The 23,233-nt window shown below is 37.2% G+C and overlaps 1 protein-coding gene across 1 annotated transcript in view; it reads left to right on the top strand.

Moving 5' to 3' along the window:
• The window catches only part of nrxn2a (neurexin 2a), a gene marked incomplete at its 5' end in the record, with an annotated part of 322,179 nt that overhangs the window by 51,766 nt on the left and 247,180 nt on the right, over positions 1–23,233 (top strand). The window contains 3 exons of the mRNA XM_079404516.1: positions 11,445–11,746; positions 14,378–14,422; positions 17,549–17,710. Coding sequence (XP_079260642.1) covers positions 11,445–11,746; positions 14,378–14,422; positions 17,549–17,710 — 509 coding nt within the window. The remainder of the gene's footprint in view (positions 1–11,444; positions 11,747–14,377; positions 14,423–17,548; positions 17,711–23,233) is intronic.

The following is a 23,233-nucleotide window of genomic DNA, read 5'->3' on the forward strand; positions in this document are numbered from 1 at the left end:
GGTTTCACAAACCACAACATCGAATTTGAGGTAGGGGTGTGCGATATGACGATTTTTGATCGTGGGCGATAAAAATGTCTCCACGATCTGCTTTTTAAGAAATATCGTAGTATTGTGCTGCAGCACACATTATGTCAAATACAGTTATGGCCTCCGTCTCTATGTACTGTACAACACGACATACAGCAGTAGAGTTACTCTGACAGGACACTGCACTTATTCGCGATCGCAAAAGTACATTATTTGCACACAAGCCTTGCTGGTTAAATGTTTAATTCGCGCGCTGGTCTGACGTGCGCTTTTTCTGATCGCATACACCTGAAGCACGCGCACTAAAAAGCCTGTCTAACAGCGCCTGATTACTGAACTAACTTAACTTTTGCGCTAATACTGTCAAAACACACAAGGTTTACATACAGACTCACTTGGTTATCTCTAAAATTAAAATAAATAGTTAAGAGAGAAACGGATGCGTGCCTGTATATTAGATGCGTGCAGCTCTTAAAGAGACAGGACACTAAACGTGCTGTCGACTGTCATTAAAGGGATAGTTCACCCTAAAATTTAATTTATGTCATTATTTACTCACATGTTGTCCCAAGCCTCTATTAATTTCTTGTGCTCAATCCAAAAGAAGATATTTTGAAGAATGAGGGTAACCAAACAGTTGCTGTTCCACATTGACTTTGATAGTAGGAAAGAAAAATCCTATGGAAGTCACTGAGGACCAGCAACTGTTTGGTTTTCCACCTTCTTCAAAATATCATTTATGTTCAGCAGAAGAGAGAAACTCATTCAGGTTTAAAACAACCTGTAAATGATGGTATAAAAATAAAACATTATGACAGAAATATTTAGTTTTGGGGGGAACTATTCATTTAACGTTAACAAAACAACAAAACGCAGAGAGAAAAATCACTCACTATTCTTGACTGAAAATCTTTAATACAGTTGCTTTAGGAATCAGTCTATGTAGTGTTTTATTTTTATATTTGTTCATTCAATTTCATCGAATGCTCCTGCTAAATACACCTATTGTACCTGAAAATAAAGCAGTTTGTTTTATTTGTATATTATGTGTATTTGTAATGTGTATCTTTGTTCTTATTTTTTAATAAGAAAGATAAAATAATGACAAGGAGTTTTGTTACCTTGAAAGTCTTTGTCTTTCTAGTTTGGCTGTAATGCTCAGACAACTTGTAAAACCAAAATATTAAAACCAACATGACAAAGAATCGTGATAAAATCGTGAATCGTGATATTTCAAAAAAAAATTGTGATATATTTTTTCCATATCGCCCACCCCTAATTTGAGGCATGATGCCAAAATGACACTTGAGGCCGTATCTCTGCAGTGCTTTGCCATATTGACACCAAACTTTGTGTGTGCCATTGTCACCTCACACAGAACACATCACATCGATTTGATAATGGCCACCTGTTGGTCAAAAGTGAAAAGTCATTCAATCATATTACTAGTAGTTTTAAATGATTTTTCTGCCATTTATACTACAATAATCTTAAAATGGCTTCGATTACTCATTTCTGCAGTTGCTCTGATGCTCCATGCTATGCTTAGCTCCTCATTTTGCCGCTGATGTGCTTGGCCCTGTCATTGCTGCTTGCAGCTATATTTATATTATGTATTATTATTATTATAGTATTATGTTTGCTGTATTATGTTTGAGATCTATCTGTCTGTCTGTCTGTCTGATCTATCTATCAGGCTATGTAATACAATTAATAATAATCATCTTGCATGCTATTATTTATTTTATTTATTTATTTTTACATTTTGTTTTTATTTATATTTATTTGCTAATGTGTTATGTAATAAAATGAATAGAAATTGATCCGAAGACTGCTTGCATTCTAAACAAACTAGAAAGTGTGTGTGTGTGTGATTATTTATTTTGTGTAGCCTATGTTATGTAATAAAATTAGTAATAATCCCCTTGCCTGTTAATCAGACAAGGAAATATTTATTTATTTATTTGTTTGTTTGTTTTTACATTTAATTTATTTTTACGTTTTATTTATTTATATTTATTTAGTCATTTGTTATGTAATAAAATGAATATTATTGTTCCAATGTCTGCTTGCAGGCTAAACAAACAAGAAAATGTGTGTGTGTGTGTGTGTTTGTTTGTTTGTTTGTTTGTTGTTGACTTATTTATTCATTCATTTGTTTTAGTACTTATTAATTTTTTTTTTTTTTTTAAATGTATATATTTGTTTTTGGCCAGGTGTTATGTTTCCCCCACTGAAAACATTGGAGCTACTTTTACTGTTGTTGATTTAGTGCTCTTTGAATGCTGGTGTCCCTTGACGCACATTACTGTCATGGTCAGTCTCATCTTCTATCAGCACGCAGGGGGAAATAGCACAGTTAACTCCAATAGATATGCTTTCCCTTGCTCCTCTCTCGCCCTCTCTCTCTCTCATAGCCATGTTTAATCTGCAAAGCAAATGGCTTTGGCTGCTGCAGGGCCTTGACTTAATCAGCTGTTGATATTTCTCTCTCACTCTCCACAAGCAGCGGAGACAAACCAACCTGTCAGAAAAAGCGACACATAAACACACCACTGGAGATGACATTAAAAATGAGTTCTGTGTCGTATTTGTCCCTGTTTTCTCGTCAGAAGCAGTGAGGTTGGAGCACGTGTGTATCTTTAATTGGACATGTCTGCTTCAGATCTGCACTTTGAGCTCAGCCAGGCAGAGGGAGAGGTCGTGATGAGAGCCTCAGATGCTGCATCCTCGTAAGAGGACACAGTTTGCTGGAATAACAACACACTCAAGATTACATTTGGATTGCCATTACTTCCCACTGTGCAGCATTCAGTCTGTCTTTACAGTGTGGCTTGTGTCTTCTCTCCCATCGGCCGCCTGCTTATTTACTGGGACTTTATCATTATTGTTTTCAATTGCTTCAATTTTCTTTTTACTTGCTTTATTCTGTCCAACACCCTGTAATAATTTGGACCAATCCAAATTCGGCAAATACCGCCACTTCAGAAAAAGTGTTTGGATTGTAATGTTTGATGGGAATCGTACCTCAAGATTAGGTTTTGAGGGAGTCACAATCCCATTTCTGTAACAATTCTAAAATACATTTAAATTGTGACTGAAGTTCCACAGCTATAGACTTTGATTGGGTTTTGGATGTTTTAAAATAAAGCTGTTTGACTCCGTTTTTTTTTTTTTTTTTTTTTTTTTTTTGAGTGAAACAGCAGTGTAGTCTTATTTCCAAAAAAGTTACTCTTATGAATCAATTCTTTGTAGTGATTTAAAAACATAAAACACAGCTAGTGTAGTGTAGTGTAGCAAGTAATAGAATTAAAAAGTGATTAGCATAGCTGTATTGACTAGTATTTGAGAACTGTTATGTAGAAATAATGATGCAAACATGTAAACACACCTTTCTAAAATCTAAAATTATCACATTTATTTATTCATTTATTTACTCATTTACTTATTGACTTACAGTACTTACTCTTTATTGCCAGAATAGAATTTTTTTAAGTTCCCAGCCACCACCTTCATTTTTGATCATATTTAGAGATCTTTCATCGTGTCCCTCAGAACATTTTGTTGTATGAATATGTAAACAGTGAATAAAAATATCAAAATGAAGAACAGAGCCTTTGTTTAAAATGCAAAAAAACAAAAAACAGCTATTGTCATTCATTCATCTCTTTTTTTCAAATCAACATTTGAATGTGGGCAAGTTCCATCAAAGAAACAATATTTTGAACCAAAAGAAAATTGCATTTTTGTTGAAGTCTCAATCCATCAAAACCTCCAAATCTTGCACAGCATCAATTTATTTATTTTTCTGTATTGGCTGTTTTGATTCATATGAATGTTGGTGATCATGTTAGCTTACTTGTCCGTAAGCAACTTCCCCTAGTGAAAAAAAAATACTAAAATGTATTTGAAATATATTTATTTTGTGCTAAGTATACTACAAATACTTGTACATATTTATGTGCTTAATAAAAATATTGTAATTGCACTTGCAATTGTACCTGCAATTGTACTTGTGGTACTTAATGTCTGCTAAACTGGAACTAATTTTGTGCTTAATGCACTTAAATTGTGCAGAAGTAGAGCTGAGGTCCAAATGAAGACATACTGAAGTATATTTGATTGTGCTAAAGTGGAACTATCGCAAGTATACTTCAGGAACACTTTAAATATCTTGTATTTAAAGACCGATATTATACAGAGATCATACAATCCTTATTAACAGTGATATTAAAACACATTTTAGGCATAATATTAAGAAATGTGCTTTGTGCAATAAATACTCCAAATAAACTTTAATTATAATTTATATGTCAATAAATATGTTAATGGATTTGAAGCGTACTTAGTATTAAATAAATGTATTTTAATGAAATTATGACATTAGATTTTTTTTGTTAATGGCAGATAAAGAGTTAAAATACTATACAACAGACTATAAATCATTATGCAGAACTGGAACCAAAATTGCTACATTGTTCATGATTCCAATAATTGTTAACCAATAGACAAAAGTGGTGTTTTTTTTTTGTCTGATTCAGCCTGACTCCATCCTCAATCACTAATGCCCTCAATGCCATTTTTGCAGCATTGCACACTAAATTACACACTGCATCTGCACTGCATCACTTACACTTTTTCAATAAACAGAATTATTAATAATTCTTTTATAATTCCGATTCTGTTTTTTTTTTTGTGAGCCAGAATCGCTTGAGAACGACTCCGTGAATGAATTTATTTCCCTCCCACCCCTAGTTTGATCATAAGTCCCCGCAATCCATGTCATGTCCTCCCTCTCTGTCTTTCTCTCCAGCTCATAACCTCGTTGCCTTTCTTTTCCTTCTCCCAGTCTGTCGCTGTTGATTTCACACCCCCTCTCATTTAGTGTTAGTGTTTTCATATCTGAGACATGGACATTAGTGCGTAATGACAGTAAGTCTTGACGCCTAAAGAACTGATTGCTCCAATCCTGTCATATCAAAGACACAAAGGAGTCTTAAGTAAATAAATCAGGCTATTCTGCTCTAGCCTACACAGAGAGCATCCCGTCAGCGCTCTCTGAAGGTCTGGGGTGAACGCTGTTTATTTCTCTCATCTCTTTTGAAGTTAGAGATTGGAGGCTGGACATGAAGATTTAGACATCTCATCAGCAACACCACATATCTGCACATAACTAAAGCTGACTTTACAGGCTCTGTGTAAAGGGGTGATTCCAGTGGTTGTTGTTTTGCTCAGTTTTCCTCTGGTTTGGCCTGAAGGAGAATGTCATTAATGCTGTAACTGTGGAGTGTGTTTATTCGGCGCTTTTAGCAGAACCTTCCCCATTTACTCAAATGCTGACTGTGGTGAATGTAAATAGCCATTATTCAGAACTAACAGACATGTTACTTGTCAAATTAATGCTAAACCTGTTTTTTTAAGACCATTTTTGGACTATTAGGCTCAACAGTAAAGATGGCCGGATGGCCCAGGGCCAGTGTGAGAGAGTTTCAGGCCAGTTTACAAAACTGTCATCGCCCTTTTGGGTCATGTACTGTACATGTACTTGTTTGTATAAATATCAAGTATTTGATATTTACTTCACACATACACATGTAAATCTGTTGAGAGGGAGAGAAAAAAAGAAAGATTACACAGGCTTGCTTGCTTTATTTATTTATTTATTTATTTTACCTTTGGGAAGATTATATTGTATTGTATAACTTTATTGTCCACCTGATGTCTTTGGCTCACCAGCACAACAAAATTAGTAACAACATGCATAGTAAAATGAAAACACAATCATTAATCACGTTACATATATTGCATGAAAGAGGATAGAAAGATACAGTTCATGCCTTACATACTGTTTGATTAAACACTTGCTGAATTAATGATTTTAATTGCATCAGGGATAAAAGACCTCTTAAACACATTTTTATTTACTAGTGGAACTCTATAACGTCTACCTGATTTCAAGAGCTCAAACTGTCCGAAAAGAAGATGAGAACTATCAGCAAGAATAACTCTCGCCACCTTCTTTTTCCTTTCAACATAAAGTTGTTTTAATTGCTTCTGAGGCCTGCCAATTATTTTATTTGCCATGGATACAATTCTGGAAGGCTCATTGTTAAGTCTACAATTTAGATGCTCATACCAGGCATAAAGATGAAAGGTTAAAACACTTTTGACAATGGATTTATACACAGGTTCCAAGATGTTGGCAGGGCAAATAAAAGCCCTAAAAAATCCTTATTGACAGACTGATATTTATGAGCCAAAATAAATAGCAGAAACTACTCTCAATCTATCAATCAATTGACAAACAAACAAATACATTTCTTACTTGACTACTACAAGACAACATGAATTCAAATTTGACCCCATTAACTTTGATAATGTCCCTAGTGTTGAACATAATTCTTCCCTGAATGTTAAAAAAGGTTTACATTCATAATGTTTAATCAAAATGTATTCACATTCTCTGTTATCAAGAACTTCTAATATTGACCAATAATAATGTACTAAACTTATAACTTGATTTCACCTCCTACCAACCAATTTCCTGATGAAATCAAGTCACAGGATGCTGTTAAATGCATCACATTATGAATGTTATTGCATGCATTTCTGAGATTCTATGTGAAAAAATATTCTATTCTATTCTCTCCCACTTTATATTAGGTGGCCTTAACTATGTACTAGCGGTGAGTAATTTGATTTCATGGTAATTGTATATCACAGTATATGTGTGTTTTAAATAATGTCTTTATGGTATCAAAATGTTTGATGCCATAGAGATTTCATAATTCTTATCACCAGTGTCAATATATATAAAAAATAATACTAGCCTAACCAAACAAAACTCTGAAGACAAGTAAACAGTCAGTGATTAAATTAGAGTAAGAAACTAATTACAAGCAATAGGACAAAAAACTACAATAGAACAAATAACTAAGAAATGCGACATTCATTGTATAAAGTATTCAAATGTAAAAACACTGCATATTCTTCACTGTGTAAATTAAATATATTTTTCTTATTATTAAAGTTACAGAAGTGATTTCGATTCTCTTTCTTTATCATCGAACAACAAAACCAAAAATCACCAAACCTGTCTCTAACCTTACCCGTATCCCACCCCAATAGCAGAAAAAGTGATTTGCAATACAATATGAACACGATAAGTACATTGTACTTATCATTATATGTAAGTGCATTGTAGTTAAAGCCACCTAATATAAAGCGGGACCTTCTATTCCTCACTCTACATAGAGACAGTTGTATTCAACATGTTGAAGTTGTCAAAAACAGCAGTTATAATTACTGCATGACAAACAAACAACTATCAACTGCTAATGAACCTGAATTTTCTGCTTTAACTTGAATGATCCGCTCCTGTCATGCTCTCAGCCTCCTGCTGCCCATATACAGTTGGGCGTCCCTATAAACATGTAAAACGATCAACAGGCAGAAAGCACTTCACAGTCTTCTGACTGGTGAATCGGAACAAATCTGACTGTGGCATGGATATTTTATTTTGCATAAAAATATTAGACTGCACCTTTAATGCAAACAAAGCTTTCTGTTTACGAATATATTCGAGTCACAATTCATTTGTCAGAAGCGTTGTTACTATCTGAAAACATTTGCTGCTGCAGCGGTAACATCTAAAGCACTTTCAGGATGCACTTTTGAAAAGTTTAAAGCTTCTCTGATATTGTCGAGTTCCATCATGTCACGTCGGTTTATTGTTAGAAACATTACCTTATACTTAGTCATAGCCCTGTGTTTTGTGAGTCATGTTCTCTTTGAGTCACCCTGTAGTCAGTGAGAAATTGAAAAGAAAAAAAAAAAGCACACATGGCTCAGCAGGGTCTTGGTTTCGGTCATCTCTTAAAGAGTTCCTTTCTATGTGGTTGGTCTGCTTGTTGTGGAACACGCTCTGGCTGTTTATTCTCCACTGAACCAAGTGGCACTGTGATAAGATTCTGCCGCTGTAATTTTGCAAGGTCACATTTCCTTGAAGATCTCTGGTTGGTTGATTCATGCCCAATCGTTTCTTTCCTAACTGATGGTCTGAGCCTTCTTGCTTGATGAAATATCACAAGTCTTCAAATTAATGCTATGCTCTGCTGGTTAAACCTGGAATGGAATATTTCATACTATTTTTAGCAGCTGAGCAGGTTACGTATGCATATCTGAAGGACGAATATTGCTGTTCCGGTGCTGTAAACCAAGATTGTCTGAGATGTGTTGGCAGAAACTTGATAGATTTTGTAGACATGTATCAATTAGATGAAAAATGACTTCATCTGGTGTCATAAACAATTTGGTCTGCCTCTTGAATTGAGTACATCTAGGACCCCAGGAGGCTATTTGTAATGCCTGATTGAAAGTGTGGTAGAAATTCCTCTACACACCTGACTTAAGCTAAATTGTGTTTCCTGACACTGAAATTATCCTCAGGTGACCGCACTGGGGAACCAGGCCTAAGACAATTCAGTTAAGAATTACACCTACCCGACATCTAAGAGAGTCTCATCTCACCCCCCCTATGAACATTATCGCTTTGGACTAAGATCTCTAATGTTCGACTAACCTGATGTGCAGCAGTAACCAGACGGACTCTAAACTATGCCTTTGAATAATGCTTTAATCACGGCCGGGAGAATCTCATCTCAATCACAGAGAATCCCCCGACAACAAGGATACAACAGTTTTTATAGGAAAGGTACATAGCATGGGTAACATGTCACATTGCATCATTTTCCTCTGATCTGATTGATTCTCTTTAGGTGAAAATCAAAAACTCCTTCTACTTGGTTACTGATTTCCTTAGCTTATTCCTTAAATCTTGTATCATTATTAGTAGTCTTAACAGACATCATATTTCATTATTACAATGCTACTTAAGATTAGAACATTTTTCTGTTCCTTAGCACGTACTCAAAAGTTAGGCCTGCAAGAAAAGAAGTGTTAGACATTATTTGTGATCAACTGATTTTATGATTCATTTAAAATTATTAAATGTAAAATTTCCTTCACAAAAGCCATAAGAACTGGTGTAGTTATGTGTTTGGTGTAAGTTAAGTTAGCATTCTATGCTATGCTAGTGGTACTATATCTTTAATTTAGTCAATATTTTGTCAAGTCATATTCATTCATTTTAGTAAATTTTACTAAGTTAGTATGTGAGTTTAGTCGAAATAAATAACATTGTAGTATGCAATTTTTTTCATTTTATGCAGATGTTAGATTTAAAGTTGCATTTACACTATCGTTCAAATGTTTGGGGTCAGTCATTTTTTTTTTTTTTTTTTTTGAAAGAAATTAATACTTTTGTTTAGCAGGGGCATTGTAAACTATTGAAGCCTATTTCCGCCACTGAATAAAAAATAAAAAAGGTAACTATTACTTTTTATCTCACAATTCTGACTTTTTTTTTTTGCAATTGCAAGTTTACATCTTGCAGTTCTTACTTGCATGATATAAACTCACAATTGCAAGTTATAAAGTCTATATAAACTTTATATAAAGTATATAAACTTGCAACTGAGAAATAAAGTCAGAATTGTGAGAAGTTTATTTTTTTCTCACAATTGCGAGTTTATTTCTCAATTTTGAGGAAAAAAGTCACAATTGTAAGATAAAAAGTCAGAATTCTGAGTTTATATCTCGCAGTTCTTTCTCAGAATTGTTTAAATCTAAAGAAAGTATTTTTCTCGCAATTATGAGTCTATATCACGTAACACTGACCTTTATAACTCACAGTTGCAAGTTATAAAGTCTGAATAGTGGTATATAAACTTGCAACTGTGAGAAATAGTCAGAATTGCGAGAAGTTTTTTTTCTCAGTTGCGAGTTTATATCTCCGTTCTGAGGAAAAAAGTCACAATTGCGAGTTTATATCACGCAATTCTGAGAAAAGTCGCAATTGTGAGATATAAACTCGCAATTCTGAGGAAAAAGTCAGAATTATGAGTTTTAAATCTCGCAATTATTTCTCAGAATTGTTTAAATCTAAAGAATTTTTTTTTTTTCGTGCAATTTTAAGTTTAAGTATATCACGCAATACTGACTTTATAACTCTCAATTGGTAGTTTATATCACACAATTCTAAGAGAAAAGTCAGAACTGTGAGTTTATATTACGCAAATAAAAATAAATGAACCTGTTAGGGTTTCAGTTTACTGATGTTCATTCACTGTTTAGCTTCAGCTCAAGCAGATCAGTCTCTGACAGACAATGATTTGGAATATTTGAAATTCTTTCCAAATTTATTTGCGATTGTTAACATCTTGCAGTCTGTTTTTTTTTTCTTGTCATTTTCTTCAGCAGTATGTTTAAATGACCGTCATTTAATTATCACCATGATTTAACACTAATTTTGTTGAATAGATTAAAACTGCCTGAGACTTCAACACTTTCCGCTGTGCTGTCTAGCTGTTTTGAACACATCTTATGTAAACACTCTGCCTTAAGAATCGTGTCCAATTGGGGTCAGACTTACCCGAAACTAATTATACAGGGCTTCCCTTTACATCACACAGGCAACCCACCGAATGTTCGAGTTTGAAAATCTGTAGTATTGCACATCCCAAAAGATTAACAGGTGGTGTGGTCTAGACATAAGGCCAGAAAATAATAGCAGAACTAATGAGCTTTCTGTGAAAGTGATGATTTTTAACGACCTAAAATAACGAAGATGAGATATTTTGACAAGCTGCCTCGTCAGTCGCCCATTTTCTTAATGACTGTATTTTGGAACTCTACCTCGTTCATCAAAGCTTTCACATCTTACAGTGGCGTTTGCAAATCAAACCGTTATTTAAAAGTGTGGCTGTGTTTTATTTCAGATTATTCCTGACAGCCCGTTTTCAGCTCGTTTAATTGCGCACTCGTGGTTTAATTTCAGGACGGCAAGCTTTACATGCATAAATGACCTTCACGATTAGCTGATGCGAACGGCGCTGGGGGAGATTACGCTCATTTACATGTGTGACATCACCCTCCTCTGCGGTTCATGACGACGGGAAGCGCGAATAAGGAAACGTGTGGTAATCCAGTGAGATTTTCTCATGTCAAAGACATGTACAATGATTCATGCTTGCAGCTGTCTTGTACTGTTAATTTCTGGTTCGTTTATGCTTCATTTGAGCCAGTTGCCATAAACCCCTCATTAGCCAAAATCACATCAAGGCTCAAGTCCTGCCTGAACATTTCTGGGTTGTAAAACCCACTTTGAGTATTTTACAAGCATTGCCATTTCATTAATTCTTTGTTTCCACTTGTTCATCCTTAAATGTTTGGTTGGTTCTGTGCGAGTCTATAAAAGAGAGAATATAAGGAGAAGTCAGTTCTCATACCCTTGGTCCACATCTATCCCAGCTCTAACGACCTTCCCTTGCCTTTTTCTATCTCCCTTCAACAAGGCCAAGTGGAGTCAGTGGCCACATTCAAGGGTAATGAGTTCTTCAGCTACGACCTGTCCCAAAAGCCCATCCAGAGCAGCACAGATGAAATCACCCTGTCCTTCCGAACGCTGCAGCGAAACGGCCTCCTGCTCCACACCGGCAAGTCTGCCGACTACGTCAACCTGTCTCTGAAAAGTGGGGCCGTGTGCCTGGTCATCAACCTGGGCTCCGGCGCCTTCGAGGCTCTGGTGGAGCCATCCGATGGCAAATTCAACGACAATGCCTGGCATGCAGTCCGTGTGTCCCGCAACCTACGTCAGGTAATGTTCACCTTTGCGCATCGTGGCTCCACAGGGTGCTTCAATTGATTCTTCTCATTTTTTTGATGACTATACTTTGGTTAACTTGTGTTATTGTATAAAGTAAATGTATAAATGCATAAATGCTTTTAACGATTTCTCCACAAAAGTAATTAAATGGTTTGAGTTTTCTGATTGGCTAACAACTGGAGGTCACAATGAGATTGTATTTTGATGTTCACAGATGCGATGCTCACGAAAATAATTTCAATGAATTTGAAGTGTGCTAGTGTGAAAAAATTAGCTAGAGCAGTTTTAAGTCAATGTTTAAGTCAATGCAAACATTTTATTTAGCTATAAAATGTTTCTTCTGAAATAACTGTTATTTCACATACGATTTTAGCTTTAAATCCTGGGATACCAAGAGTATACTGGTTGTAATAAAAGGAGAATTTTAGACTACAAGTTTGCACACTGAGGGAAGGGATCGTTTTTAAAGCGAGCAGCCAACTTTAATTCAGAAAGGACCCTTTAATTAGGCTGTTAGCAAAGGGAACTTCAAGGAAGTCATTTCTTTTATAAACCCAACAGGATGAGTTGTTTATATATTTACAGATTTTGTAGAAATGAGCCCTAAAACCTATAAATAAATGTATTTTCTTCATTTATTTATTTATTTTTAACTTCTGGCTGCTGAAGTCAGTGGGTTTTTTCAATGAGTTAATGATTAAATGCCTGAAATAAGGTCTGTGGTTAAACACAAGCTCATAATATTTTCACATTTTATTCTATGACATTAAAATGGGTCTGTAATATGATTTTATATGTCTTGCTCGTTTGCTAACAAATAGCCATATGGGACTAGAAAAGAAGTTGGGGACATTAAACATCATGATGTCGATTAGGAAAGATAATTTGCTCACTAGTTCACTTTCACAGCCTTGTTGTGTTAATACTCATGCTCCAAACTATTCTAACTTTACAATTTGTGGATTTTAAATATAAATTAAAAGAGTTGAGGGAAATTCGTGTTGGTGATGTTATAGTCACCCGGCCTATGCTTAGCTTTGTACTTCTGATGATTGTATTTAAGCTTCAAAATTGTGTTTATTTGTAAAGATCTTGATGACCAAAACATGCAAGAATCATGAACTTTTGTTGCTCCCATAGCTTGTTTTCTGCAAAAATCCACAAGACAATGGAAAAATCCTAAGAAAAAAGTCCAGATAACATTCTGATTCGAAATAAAGTGCTCACTTCCGAATGGAATTTACCTCAAGATGAACTGCACAAAGCCCAGATTTAATTGGAATCAGATGGTCTCACAGGTGCTTTAGTGGCCCAGACAGTTGTTTTGGAGCTTGTCCACCTAACAATGCTAGCCATCAGAGACTTAATAAGGTAATATGTAACTCTGATAGCGAAATAGATTTGCGTTTTAAGCACTGAGCAAAATATTTCTGTTGTTGGATTCTTGGAGGGCTTTCAGGAATCTTCTTCACTGCAGGATTGAAGCACCATTAAGCCACAGGCTCTTCCAGACATAGACGGTAGTGGCGATAATTACCTTCCAGTTGTTTCTAACCAGTATGGATGTGTGTGTGCGTGTGTGAGAGTCCCTGTTGAAGAGGAGTGTTTTGATTTGGCGACTCCGTTCAAGTCCAGACTGCACCGCTCTGTTTTGCCTGTGATTAAATCCACGACGGTGAATATGCTTCAATTACGCCCGCAAAATAATCTGTCTGCATTCAGCAAGCTTTCCATCTTGTGGGAATGTTTACTATTTATCATTTAACATAATTGAAAAGGGGTCCCTCTATCACAGCCTTCAAAAAAACAGCGTTAGTAGTCGAGGCTGTTCTTTTTTCTGGTGCCATTATCCTGATTGTTTTCAATCCGTTAATGCTGAAATATGATAATATGACAGGGTACATCGTACAGAAACACACTATGCCTGCTCGCTTCTGCCGCCGCTGATTATTTCTCCATTTGACTGCCGTAACCTTTAGCTCAAGTGTTGCTTACAGAGCCGAGGGCGCACCTTGCGTCTGTTAACGAACAAGCTGTGTTTTTGTTCTGCTACGACAAATTACGGAAGTACCGGGCTCGGCAATGCCGAGCAGGCATAAACGAGCTCATAACAGGTGTTGACATTTTTGCTTTTGTCATTCATTTACCTTAAATAACGAGTGAGTTGCTACTGCTGCTGTCATTCTTTACTCTAACACTGCTGCCTCTGCAAGATCCCTCCTTCAAAACCCTCCCTGAACCATCTTGTTTGACAGATTAGTTGAATTCTCTCTCTTTTTCTCTCTTTTACTAACACTGAAGCCTCTAAGTGGATTTGTCATTGTTTATCTTCTGCCTTTACCCCTTCAAATACTAACATGAAAACCTCCATGGAATGTGAGCCATCTGTTTGCCGTTGACAGTGTCCAAAGAAATTAGGTATAAACTAACAGATTTTACCAGCTATTTTTTTTTCTCATTCTTCCTGGGAAGATATATTCTAATGGAGGGCGGAGAAATTAAGTATCATTTCGTGGTATGGTTAAATTTGCTTTAAAATTGCTAGTAAGTCATTTTCAATCCTTCTGTGGAGTTTATGGTATGTAATTTTACTCTCCCTCCTTGTTTTTTCTTTTTTTGAAGCGCGCAGGGGTTGGACTCCCTACGGTAAACAAACTGCATTATATGGTAGATATCACATTCTAATTTATCTAGTTTGGTTTGGCCCTTTCTTTTTATCTCTTTTTGCTTTTACTGTGCAGAAACGACTAAAGAAAAGTTTAAAAATGGCATCAATCCCCAGGTGCCATGCAAAAGTTCATTTTTTTGCCATTTGCAGTTTATGTACATTGTTTTTTTTGTTTTTTTTATAGCACTCACAATCCCCTCACCCATATTCTTATTAAAATGCTTTTTGTTGTATGAGTTCTATCATCAATAACACATCATATTTGGCTGAGAGTTTCTACGGTGGGCATAAATGATGCTGTAAGCTGCTGACTTCAGTCTGGGCCACACTATGGCCGACACTGAATTTGTTTTCTCAGACAGAAAACATATTTTTATGCTTAATGTAAATACTGATGTATTGCTCCAAAACCATATCCTAAAACTTGGCATTTACATTTAATTGCATGTTAATCTTAAATATAAACTGCCCAGTGTCAGTGTAAAAGGACAGAAGGTGCTCTCTCAAAGCATTTCATAATTTCTCAGATAAAAGAAACAATCAAAAACAAGCATTTGAGTGCAGCTCTTGTGTAGCGTTTCTGTCCACCTGCTCCATTTTCCCTCATTCTCCCCCTTTGATGTTGGCTTTTATTAAATGTTGCAGCATCTCGTACAGAGATTTCGGTGCACTATATGATGTAGCATTTAATAATACTGATTTTTGCTCTTAATATGCAATGTTCTCAAATATTGTATTCATATCTGCCAAGTCAATCTAGAACAACAGGAGAAAGGGGCAATGAAGGCTTTTATTTGTAGATGCAACTACATTAACTTTATCGTTAATAGCACAATGTATGCCTAATGCATTTTTTAAAAAATGCTCTACTCTTCAAACTTTGTTGCATACAGATGATTTCAGTGTGAAGCTTAGTTGATTATAATGGGAGCGATTTAGTTTTCACACGTCGTGATGGTGCAATCTAACTGTGGGTTGCTTATGGTTGCCAAGCAACATCTTAACTCCAATTAATATAGAATTCAACTGCATGAATCTGTTCTGTTTCAGTGGCTTCAAACTAGTCTGAAATGGTCATATTTGTAATGTATTATTCTTTTCAGTCCTGTTTTTAACTCAAGCATTGCATAATGTAAAAATAATCATTTGTAAATGAGTAATGATGTGAATGGTCTTCCTTTTTGATTTGCATCCTTCACATTGGAGTAAATACATGTTATGTATTTGTTTTTAAAGTATTTATTAAATTTACTAATTTAAATATTCTCTGACTATGACTATTAAAAAAGAAAAAGACTTTAAGCGATATACAATTTCTCTGTACATATCACCCCATAAATACAATGTTGGTAACAATTTAGTATAGGGACCAATTCTCACTAGTAACTAGTTACTTATTAGCATGCCTATTATTCTATATCCCTAATCCTACCTTATACCTAAACTTAACTACTGCCTTATTAAATATTAAAATTAGGAATTTATAGAGACAGTTGACAGAGAAGTTGTAGTTATTGATTTATTAATGGCGAGAATTGGACCTTAAACAAAGTGTGACCACTATGAATATGTTTAGATGTTTATAATTGTTAATGTTAAAATGTACAAGCCCTTCTGTTTCTGAAAATAACATGTTATTGACAGTTCGTTCTAATTTCCAGTTGCCTCACACTTTAATTTGAAAAGAATGACCTTTGGCAGACAAACTGAGGTGTTCTGCTTGAGCACAAACACTCACTGTTTATATGAATTGAAAGTGGGAAATGACAGAATTGGATAAAAATGATTGCGGCTGCCATACAGCTGTTATTAACCCTCTGTCTAGGGAACAGAGAAAAAACTGACCTCCCCTTACCCTTCTCTTCCTGTGGCAAAAGAGTATATCTTGTTTTCCTCATGCGTTTCGTTGTATTGATTCTTGTCATTCATTTCTTTAAGTAGCTGATGACATGTGGCACTTTTTATCCAGCATGTGCGACATGTTGTTTTGCATCACTGGTCTTGTGCTTTGTATACCGTGTTTTTTAATATAATACGCAGCTTATACGCCATTATGCACCTGCATAATTTGCTTCCACTGCATGTGTGGGTAACTATTTTTGTTGATGTTGTGTGGTGCTGTACATTGATTTTTATTTTATTTTCCCCTCCATGTCTTGCTTTCTCTGCTCTTTCTCTCTTATAAAGGTTCAGACAAATACTGGGTTTCAATTTCAGGACCGTGCACACCATCTACAATTTCCAGCAAACAAGCTGCATTTTTTTCCAGCTTTGCCTACTTGTCCGCAGTAATAATAATGTTCACAGAATACTTGACAATATTAGAGATGGAATCTGAATCCTTTCTGTCTGTCGGCATGGAAACGCCTCAACCCCAAGCATTTTATTAAGACTGCAAGAAAACCACCTGTTTTGGATGTCTGCCAGTGTTTCCATGCTTCAACATTAACATTTACAAATATGATTGTGCTCTAGATGCATTTAATTCATCATAAATGACTCATTCTAATGAGTCTAACTACATCAAGTCCTGAAATCGCAGCCCGAGATGTCTTAACCGTCATGCACGGCTTGTGTATTAACAAACTGAAAGCTATCGCTACCCAAACACCCCCAAAGTATTTCTTTTCAAGACATCTCTTACGAAATGTGTGCAGTTAATCCAGTAGCTGATCAGAACTGACCACCAACATAGTTAAATGCAACCTCTGTTATACTAACAACCATTTTTGTGTCTGAATCCCCCCTTTTATACTAATCTCACACAGTCACCCTTAACATCACTTGCTAACCCACTCAACATATAGTGATTGCTCTTAGTTCCTGTAGCCATACACCTCTCCTTCCTGTCTCTCCTGACTAGTCCAGCACACAAGACAGCATTCTCTCATTCAGAAAGCAGCAATAGCAGACATAAAAATGGGTTGCCCCCTCGCTAACGTATGCATACAGAACCAGAGGAACCCCCACGTGAAAGTTTTTTTTTTTTTTTAGTAGAGGAACTTGTTGAAGCCAACAAGGATTTCAGCTTGTGCATAATCAAAAGATTTCCCACGTTCCCTCTCTTGTTTCCTTCCCTCTCTCTCTCTGTTTTCTATCCCTCCGTGACCTTTATGCAAACACAGGTGACGATATCGGTGGACGGCCTGCTGACAACCACCGGCTACACCCAGGAGGACTACACCATGCTGGGCTCAGATGATTTCTTCTATGTGGGCGGCAGTCCAAACACGGCAGATCTGCCCGGCTCTCCTGTGAGCAACAACTTCATGGGCTGCCTTAAAGATGTAAGAAGCGTTTTTTTTTCTTTTCTTTGAATTCAGGCAAGATGGTCGGGACCTTCTCAAAGAAGTCCTGGTTTCTCGAGTTCCATTGATGTTCTTTTTGTTTGGCGAAAGATCTGTCCTCTTTTACCTCTTCCTTATCTGTCCTTTCTCTTTCTCTTTCGCACCCCTCCGAGCATGTCCCATAATTTATGTCATGTCTATACGGTTGAAGTTCCAGCTTTACTATCCTGACAGCCAAATTAAAAATTGATTTCCTCTATGGATCCCCATTCGACTGTCCCAGACTCTCCATCTCTGTCTCGTTGACTCCGGACTCTATTAATCACCACTCTCTACCTGCTCAACCGTACAGTTAGTATCAGTGGCTCTCTTCAGCAGGCGCTTGAGCACATCCTTATCGCACCTCTGATAGAGACATATACACATCTACAATGCTGTTAAGCTTTTGGGAATCTGTTTTTTGTCTTTCGTTTTTATTTGGTGTTTTGCTGTGCAGGTTCTGTGTGTCATGTTTGTTGTTGGATGTTCATGTTTTCCCCCATGTCGACCTGTGTAGCATTTAATTAGGCTAGTTTGTCAAAGTATATATATATACTGTGTGTATATATATATATATATATATATATATATATATATATATACACACACACACACAGTCTAACATGGCGGCGCGTGCAGACGCTGCGGCTCGGAGCTCCCAGACATACAGCAGCGTTTTTGTTTTTTTAAGTGTATTTAGTTTATTTTATCAGGCACTAACTCAACAATTACACTATGGACGAGCCGAACTGCTTAAAATCGGAAATCAGTATCAGGATTACTCACCTGGAAACATAAATTTCATCTCACCGGAGATTTTGGAGATTCTGCGCTCTGAGGAGCTTAGCGGAACGCTCATCATACCGCCTGTGAGGCGTCGAAGACGGCGAAGAGACCGGAAGCAAAAGCGGGGAAAGAGAGCCGGCGTACGGGCTAGGCTACAAGCTAACCCACACAGACCAGCGCTTCCGAGTATCTTTCTTACAAACGCCAGGTCACTCGTGAACAAGATGGACGAAATAAGAATAAGGATTATTTCACATCGCCTTAACAACTGTGTTATGGTAATCACAGAGACTTGGCTGGATAACGCTGTTCCCGATGCGGCTATCGAGCTAGCGGGCCGCTCCGTATACAGAGCAGACAGAACGGCCGACTCTGGTAAGAACAAAGGCGGCGGAGTGTGTATATACATTAATAATGCCTGGTGTACATCGGCGGACATTATTAAGTCACATTGCTCTTCGGACATCGAATATCTGTCATTAAAATGCAGACCTTTTTACACCCCGAGAGAGGTTACTGCTATTGTTATCACAGCTGTTTATATACCACCACGGGCTAATGCTAAGCTAGCGCTAGAAGAGCTGCATGAAGCTATCAACAGCCAGCTGAATGCATACCCGGAGGGAGCTGTGATTGTAGCAGGGGACTTCAATCATGTGGATTTAAAAACGGTGATGCCCAAACTACACACCAGCGTACACTTTCCGACCAGAGACAATAATATATTGGATCAAGTATACACCAACATCCCAAGAGCTTATAAAGCAGCCCCATCTCCACACCTAGGTTTGTCAGATCACATCTCTATAGACCTGATTCCATCCTACAGACCTCTGATCTGCAGAACAAGACCAACTGTCAAAACGGTCCAAGTCTGGAATGAGGAATCTACTTCACGCCTGCAGGACTGTTTTGAAAATACAGACTGGGATTTGTTTGCGAGCACAGATCTGGAAGATTATAGCTAATCTGTTTTAGGATACATAGCCTTCTGCACTGACACTGTGTTAACGACCAAGACCAGCATGGTGTACCCAAATCAAAAACCATGGCTTGATGGGAATGTACGCTCATTACTGAAAGTGAGGAACGCTGCCTACAGGTCAGGGGACAGGCTGGCTTACAGTAATGCTCGGAAAGATCTCAAGAAGGGCATTAAAGCAGCAAAACACAGGCATCAACAACGCATCGAGGGCCATTTTAAAGATAACAACCCCCGCAGCATGTGGACAGGCATTAAAGCCCTAACGGACTATAAGAACAGCCCCTCGTTGTCCAGCCATGATGCCACGCTCCCTGACACCCTGAACCAGTTCTTTGCGCGCTTTGACGGTCACTCCAACAGCATGGAAATCCAGACAGCACCATCACCCATAGAGGAGCCGGTACCTGTCTTCGAACGCCATCAGGTGAGATCCACGCTAAGGAGGATCAATGTCAATAAAGCAGCAGGACCAGACAAAGTTCCAGGTCGCACGCTGAAGTCATGTGCTGACCAACTGGCGGGGGTGTTCACCAGCATCTTCAATCTGTCTCTGCAGCAGGCTGTAGTCCCAACATGCCTTAAATCAACTACCATTATTCCTGTGCCCAAAAAACAGTCAGTAAAATGTCTGAATGACTATCGCCCAGTCGCTCTGACACCAATTATCATGAAGTGCTTTGAGAGACTTGTTCTTTCACACATCAAAGCCAACATCCCTGCTGACCTGGACAGCCTACAGTTTGCTTACTGTAGGAACAGATCAACAGAGGATGCAATCTCAATCGCACTTCACACCACCCTTACTCATCTGGAGAATCCCAATACATATGTTAGGATGCTATTTGTAGATTTCAGCTCGGCATTTAATACCATTGTGCCATACAAACTTGTAAACAAGCTGAATGACCTGGGACTAACCACCACACTCTGTTCATGGATTTTGGATTTCCTCACCAACAGACCACAGAATGTCAGGGTGGGCAACCATACATCATCTGTTATCACCATTAACACAGGAGCACCGCAGGGATGCGTTCTTAGTCCAGCTCTCTTCACCCTATTCACACACGACTGCAAACCCATCCACTCCTCTTCTAACACCATAGTGAAGTTTGCTGATGACACCACTATAGTGGGAAGGATATCAGAAAACAATGAGTCTCACTACAGAGAGGACGTCCAACACCTAATCAAATGGTGTGTGAACAACGGTCTGGTTCTGAACACTGCCAAAACAAAGGAGATCGTTGTAGACTACAGGAGAGTCAAGAAAACAACACCACCCCCCCTCTACATAAATGGTGAGGAAGTTGAGAGGGTGAATGACATCAAATTCCTGGGTCTACACATAACAAAAGATCTCACATGGACCATTAACACATCCCACTTAGTGAAGAAAGCTCAACAGAGACTTTTCTTCCTAAGAAAACTCAAAAAAACAAAAGTGCCAACCCAGCTCTTAGTAAACTTTTACAGGAGCACAATAGAGAGCATCCTCTGTCACTGCATCACAGTGTGGTACTCCAGCTGCACTGCAGAAAACCGCCGAGCTTTGACCCGGACCGTCAAAACTGCTCAGAGGATCATAGGAATCAAACTCCCGAACCTTGACATGATCTATGCTAGCCGTCTACAGAAGCGAGCTAGCAACATCATCAAGGACCCAACTCATCCAGGACACAGACTTTTTGTACCCCTCCCATCAGGGAAAAGATATAGGACAATCAGAACCCGCACAAACAGACTAAAGAACAGCTTTTTCCCCAGAGCTGTAGCCTGTGCCACCCCCCCAACACACAAATAGTTAACCCTTCCTCTCTTCTCCCTTCCTCATGTTTGCTGCTAATGCACAAAGACACTTATTGGACATTGTTTGCACTAAATTACCACATTGTAAATAGTGTTATATTTTATTATCTAGACACTCTATGGGACATTCATGTCTGCACTCAACTACTATACTGTAAATACTGTTACATTTCTATCCTTAAATTTATCTTGTCTATTATTATACTAAGTGCCTTTTTATTTTATTTTATTTTATACAGTAATTTTATACTTTTACTACATTTACTATGTTCTGTGTGCTGCTTTCTTGTTTTACTGCTGCTGGCCTCTGTGAGCTACCAAACAAATTTCGTTGTATAACTACAATGACAATAAAGTCTCTTTACTTTACTTTACTTATATATATATATACTATATTGCCAAAAGTACTGACTACTTTAGTCATTTCTATGAGTACAAATCTTAATGTTAAAGCATATAATGATATTCTAGGGAATTGTGTGCTTCTAATTTTATAGCAACAGTTTGGACAGGAACCTTTTCTATTCTAACATGACAGTGCCTCTGTGTATAAGACACGGTTCAAAAAGACATGATTTATTCAGTCAGTGTGGAAGAACTTGACTGGTCCACAGAAAGCCAAGTCCTGATCCCAGCTGAACACCTCTGGTGTGACTTTATATGCAGACCTTGTGCCAAAAACTCATCACCAAACACCAATGACTTGTATAGACACTATAAGGACAAAAGTGTTGGGAGACCCCCTTCTTTAGAACAGAAAAAGGCACTAAAAAACTGTGGCAACAAAGATGGAAACATAATTCATGTATTTAAAAATTGTATTTCCAATTGTATTGTATTTGTTGCAACAGTTTTGGACGTGTCTAAAATGGCAGTACCCTTATGTACAAGTCATCTGTGTTTAGTGATGAGTTTTTGGCTCAAGGTCTGCATATAAAGTCACACCAGAGGTGTTCAGCTGGGATCAGGACTTGACTTTCTGCAGACCAGTCAAGTTCTTCCACGCTGACTGAATCAATCATGTCTTTTTGAACAGTGCCTTATACACAGAGGCACTGTCATGTTAGAATAGAAAAGGTTCCTGTCCAAACTGTTGCTATAAAATTAGAAGCACACAATTCCCTAGAATATCATTATATGCTTAAACATTAAGATTTGTACTCATAGAAATTACTAAAGTAGTCAAACATGTTCATTAGAAGGGGGTGACCCAATACTTTTGGCAATATAGTGTATATATACACCCTGTCGAGTCATTTGTCAGGTCCTTGTTAGGCTGTTTGGTGAGCCTTGTTCTTTTGTTGTTGTTGTTTCTCTTGGTTCTTGTTTTTTTCATGTATCTTGTCGATCCTCCATTGAGGCCACTGGAAACAAATCCCAGTTTTTTTGTTGCGAACTATTTGATATATTTAATAAAATATTCAAGTAACATTAACATAGCATGAAAAGTAGCTATATTTTTAGTGATCAAGTCACACTTCAGATATTTTTAAATGTATCCAATTAAACACACTTTAATTTAAATTGTACTTTTTATTTGTAATTTTTAGTTCATTGTAGTAAATACTCTTTTTATTGATTAGCTAACTTTCATGACTGAATTACTCGTTTTTAATGAACAGTTTAGACCCTTTTTGTGGCAGGGTATGCAGACAAATCATTTTTTCTTAATTTGGTTTTATTTTGTCCATTTAATATGTGCAGTTTTTAAGTTCATTGAATGTTTATCACCAGAGAATTTTCAAACCACTTAAACCTCGGTTCCAGGAAAAAGAAAAGGGGAAAAAAAATTAAATGCATAAGAAATAAAATGGTTTACAGTGTTTGACCTCCTGAGGTTGACATTTTCTGAAGGTTTAGAATCTTTTGTCTGATAATTGGAAAAAAAGACCCTGTTTTGTACT

Source organism: Barbus barbus, assembly GCF_936440315.1.
Source record: "Barbus barbus genome assembly, chromosome: 43".
NCBI classification, from domain to species: domain Eukaryota; kingdom Metazoa; phylum Chordata; class Actinopteri; order Cypriniformes; family Cyprinidae; genus Barbus; species Barbus barbus.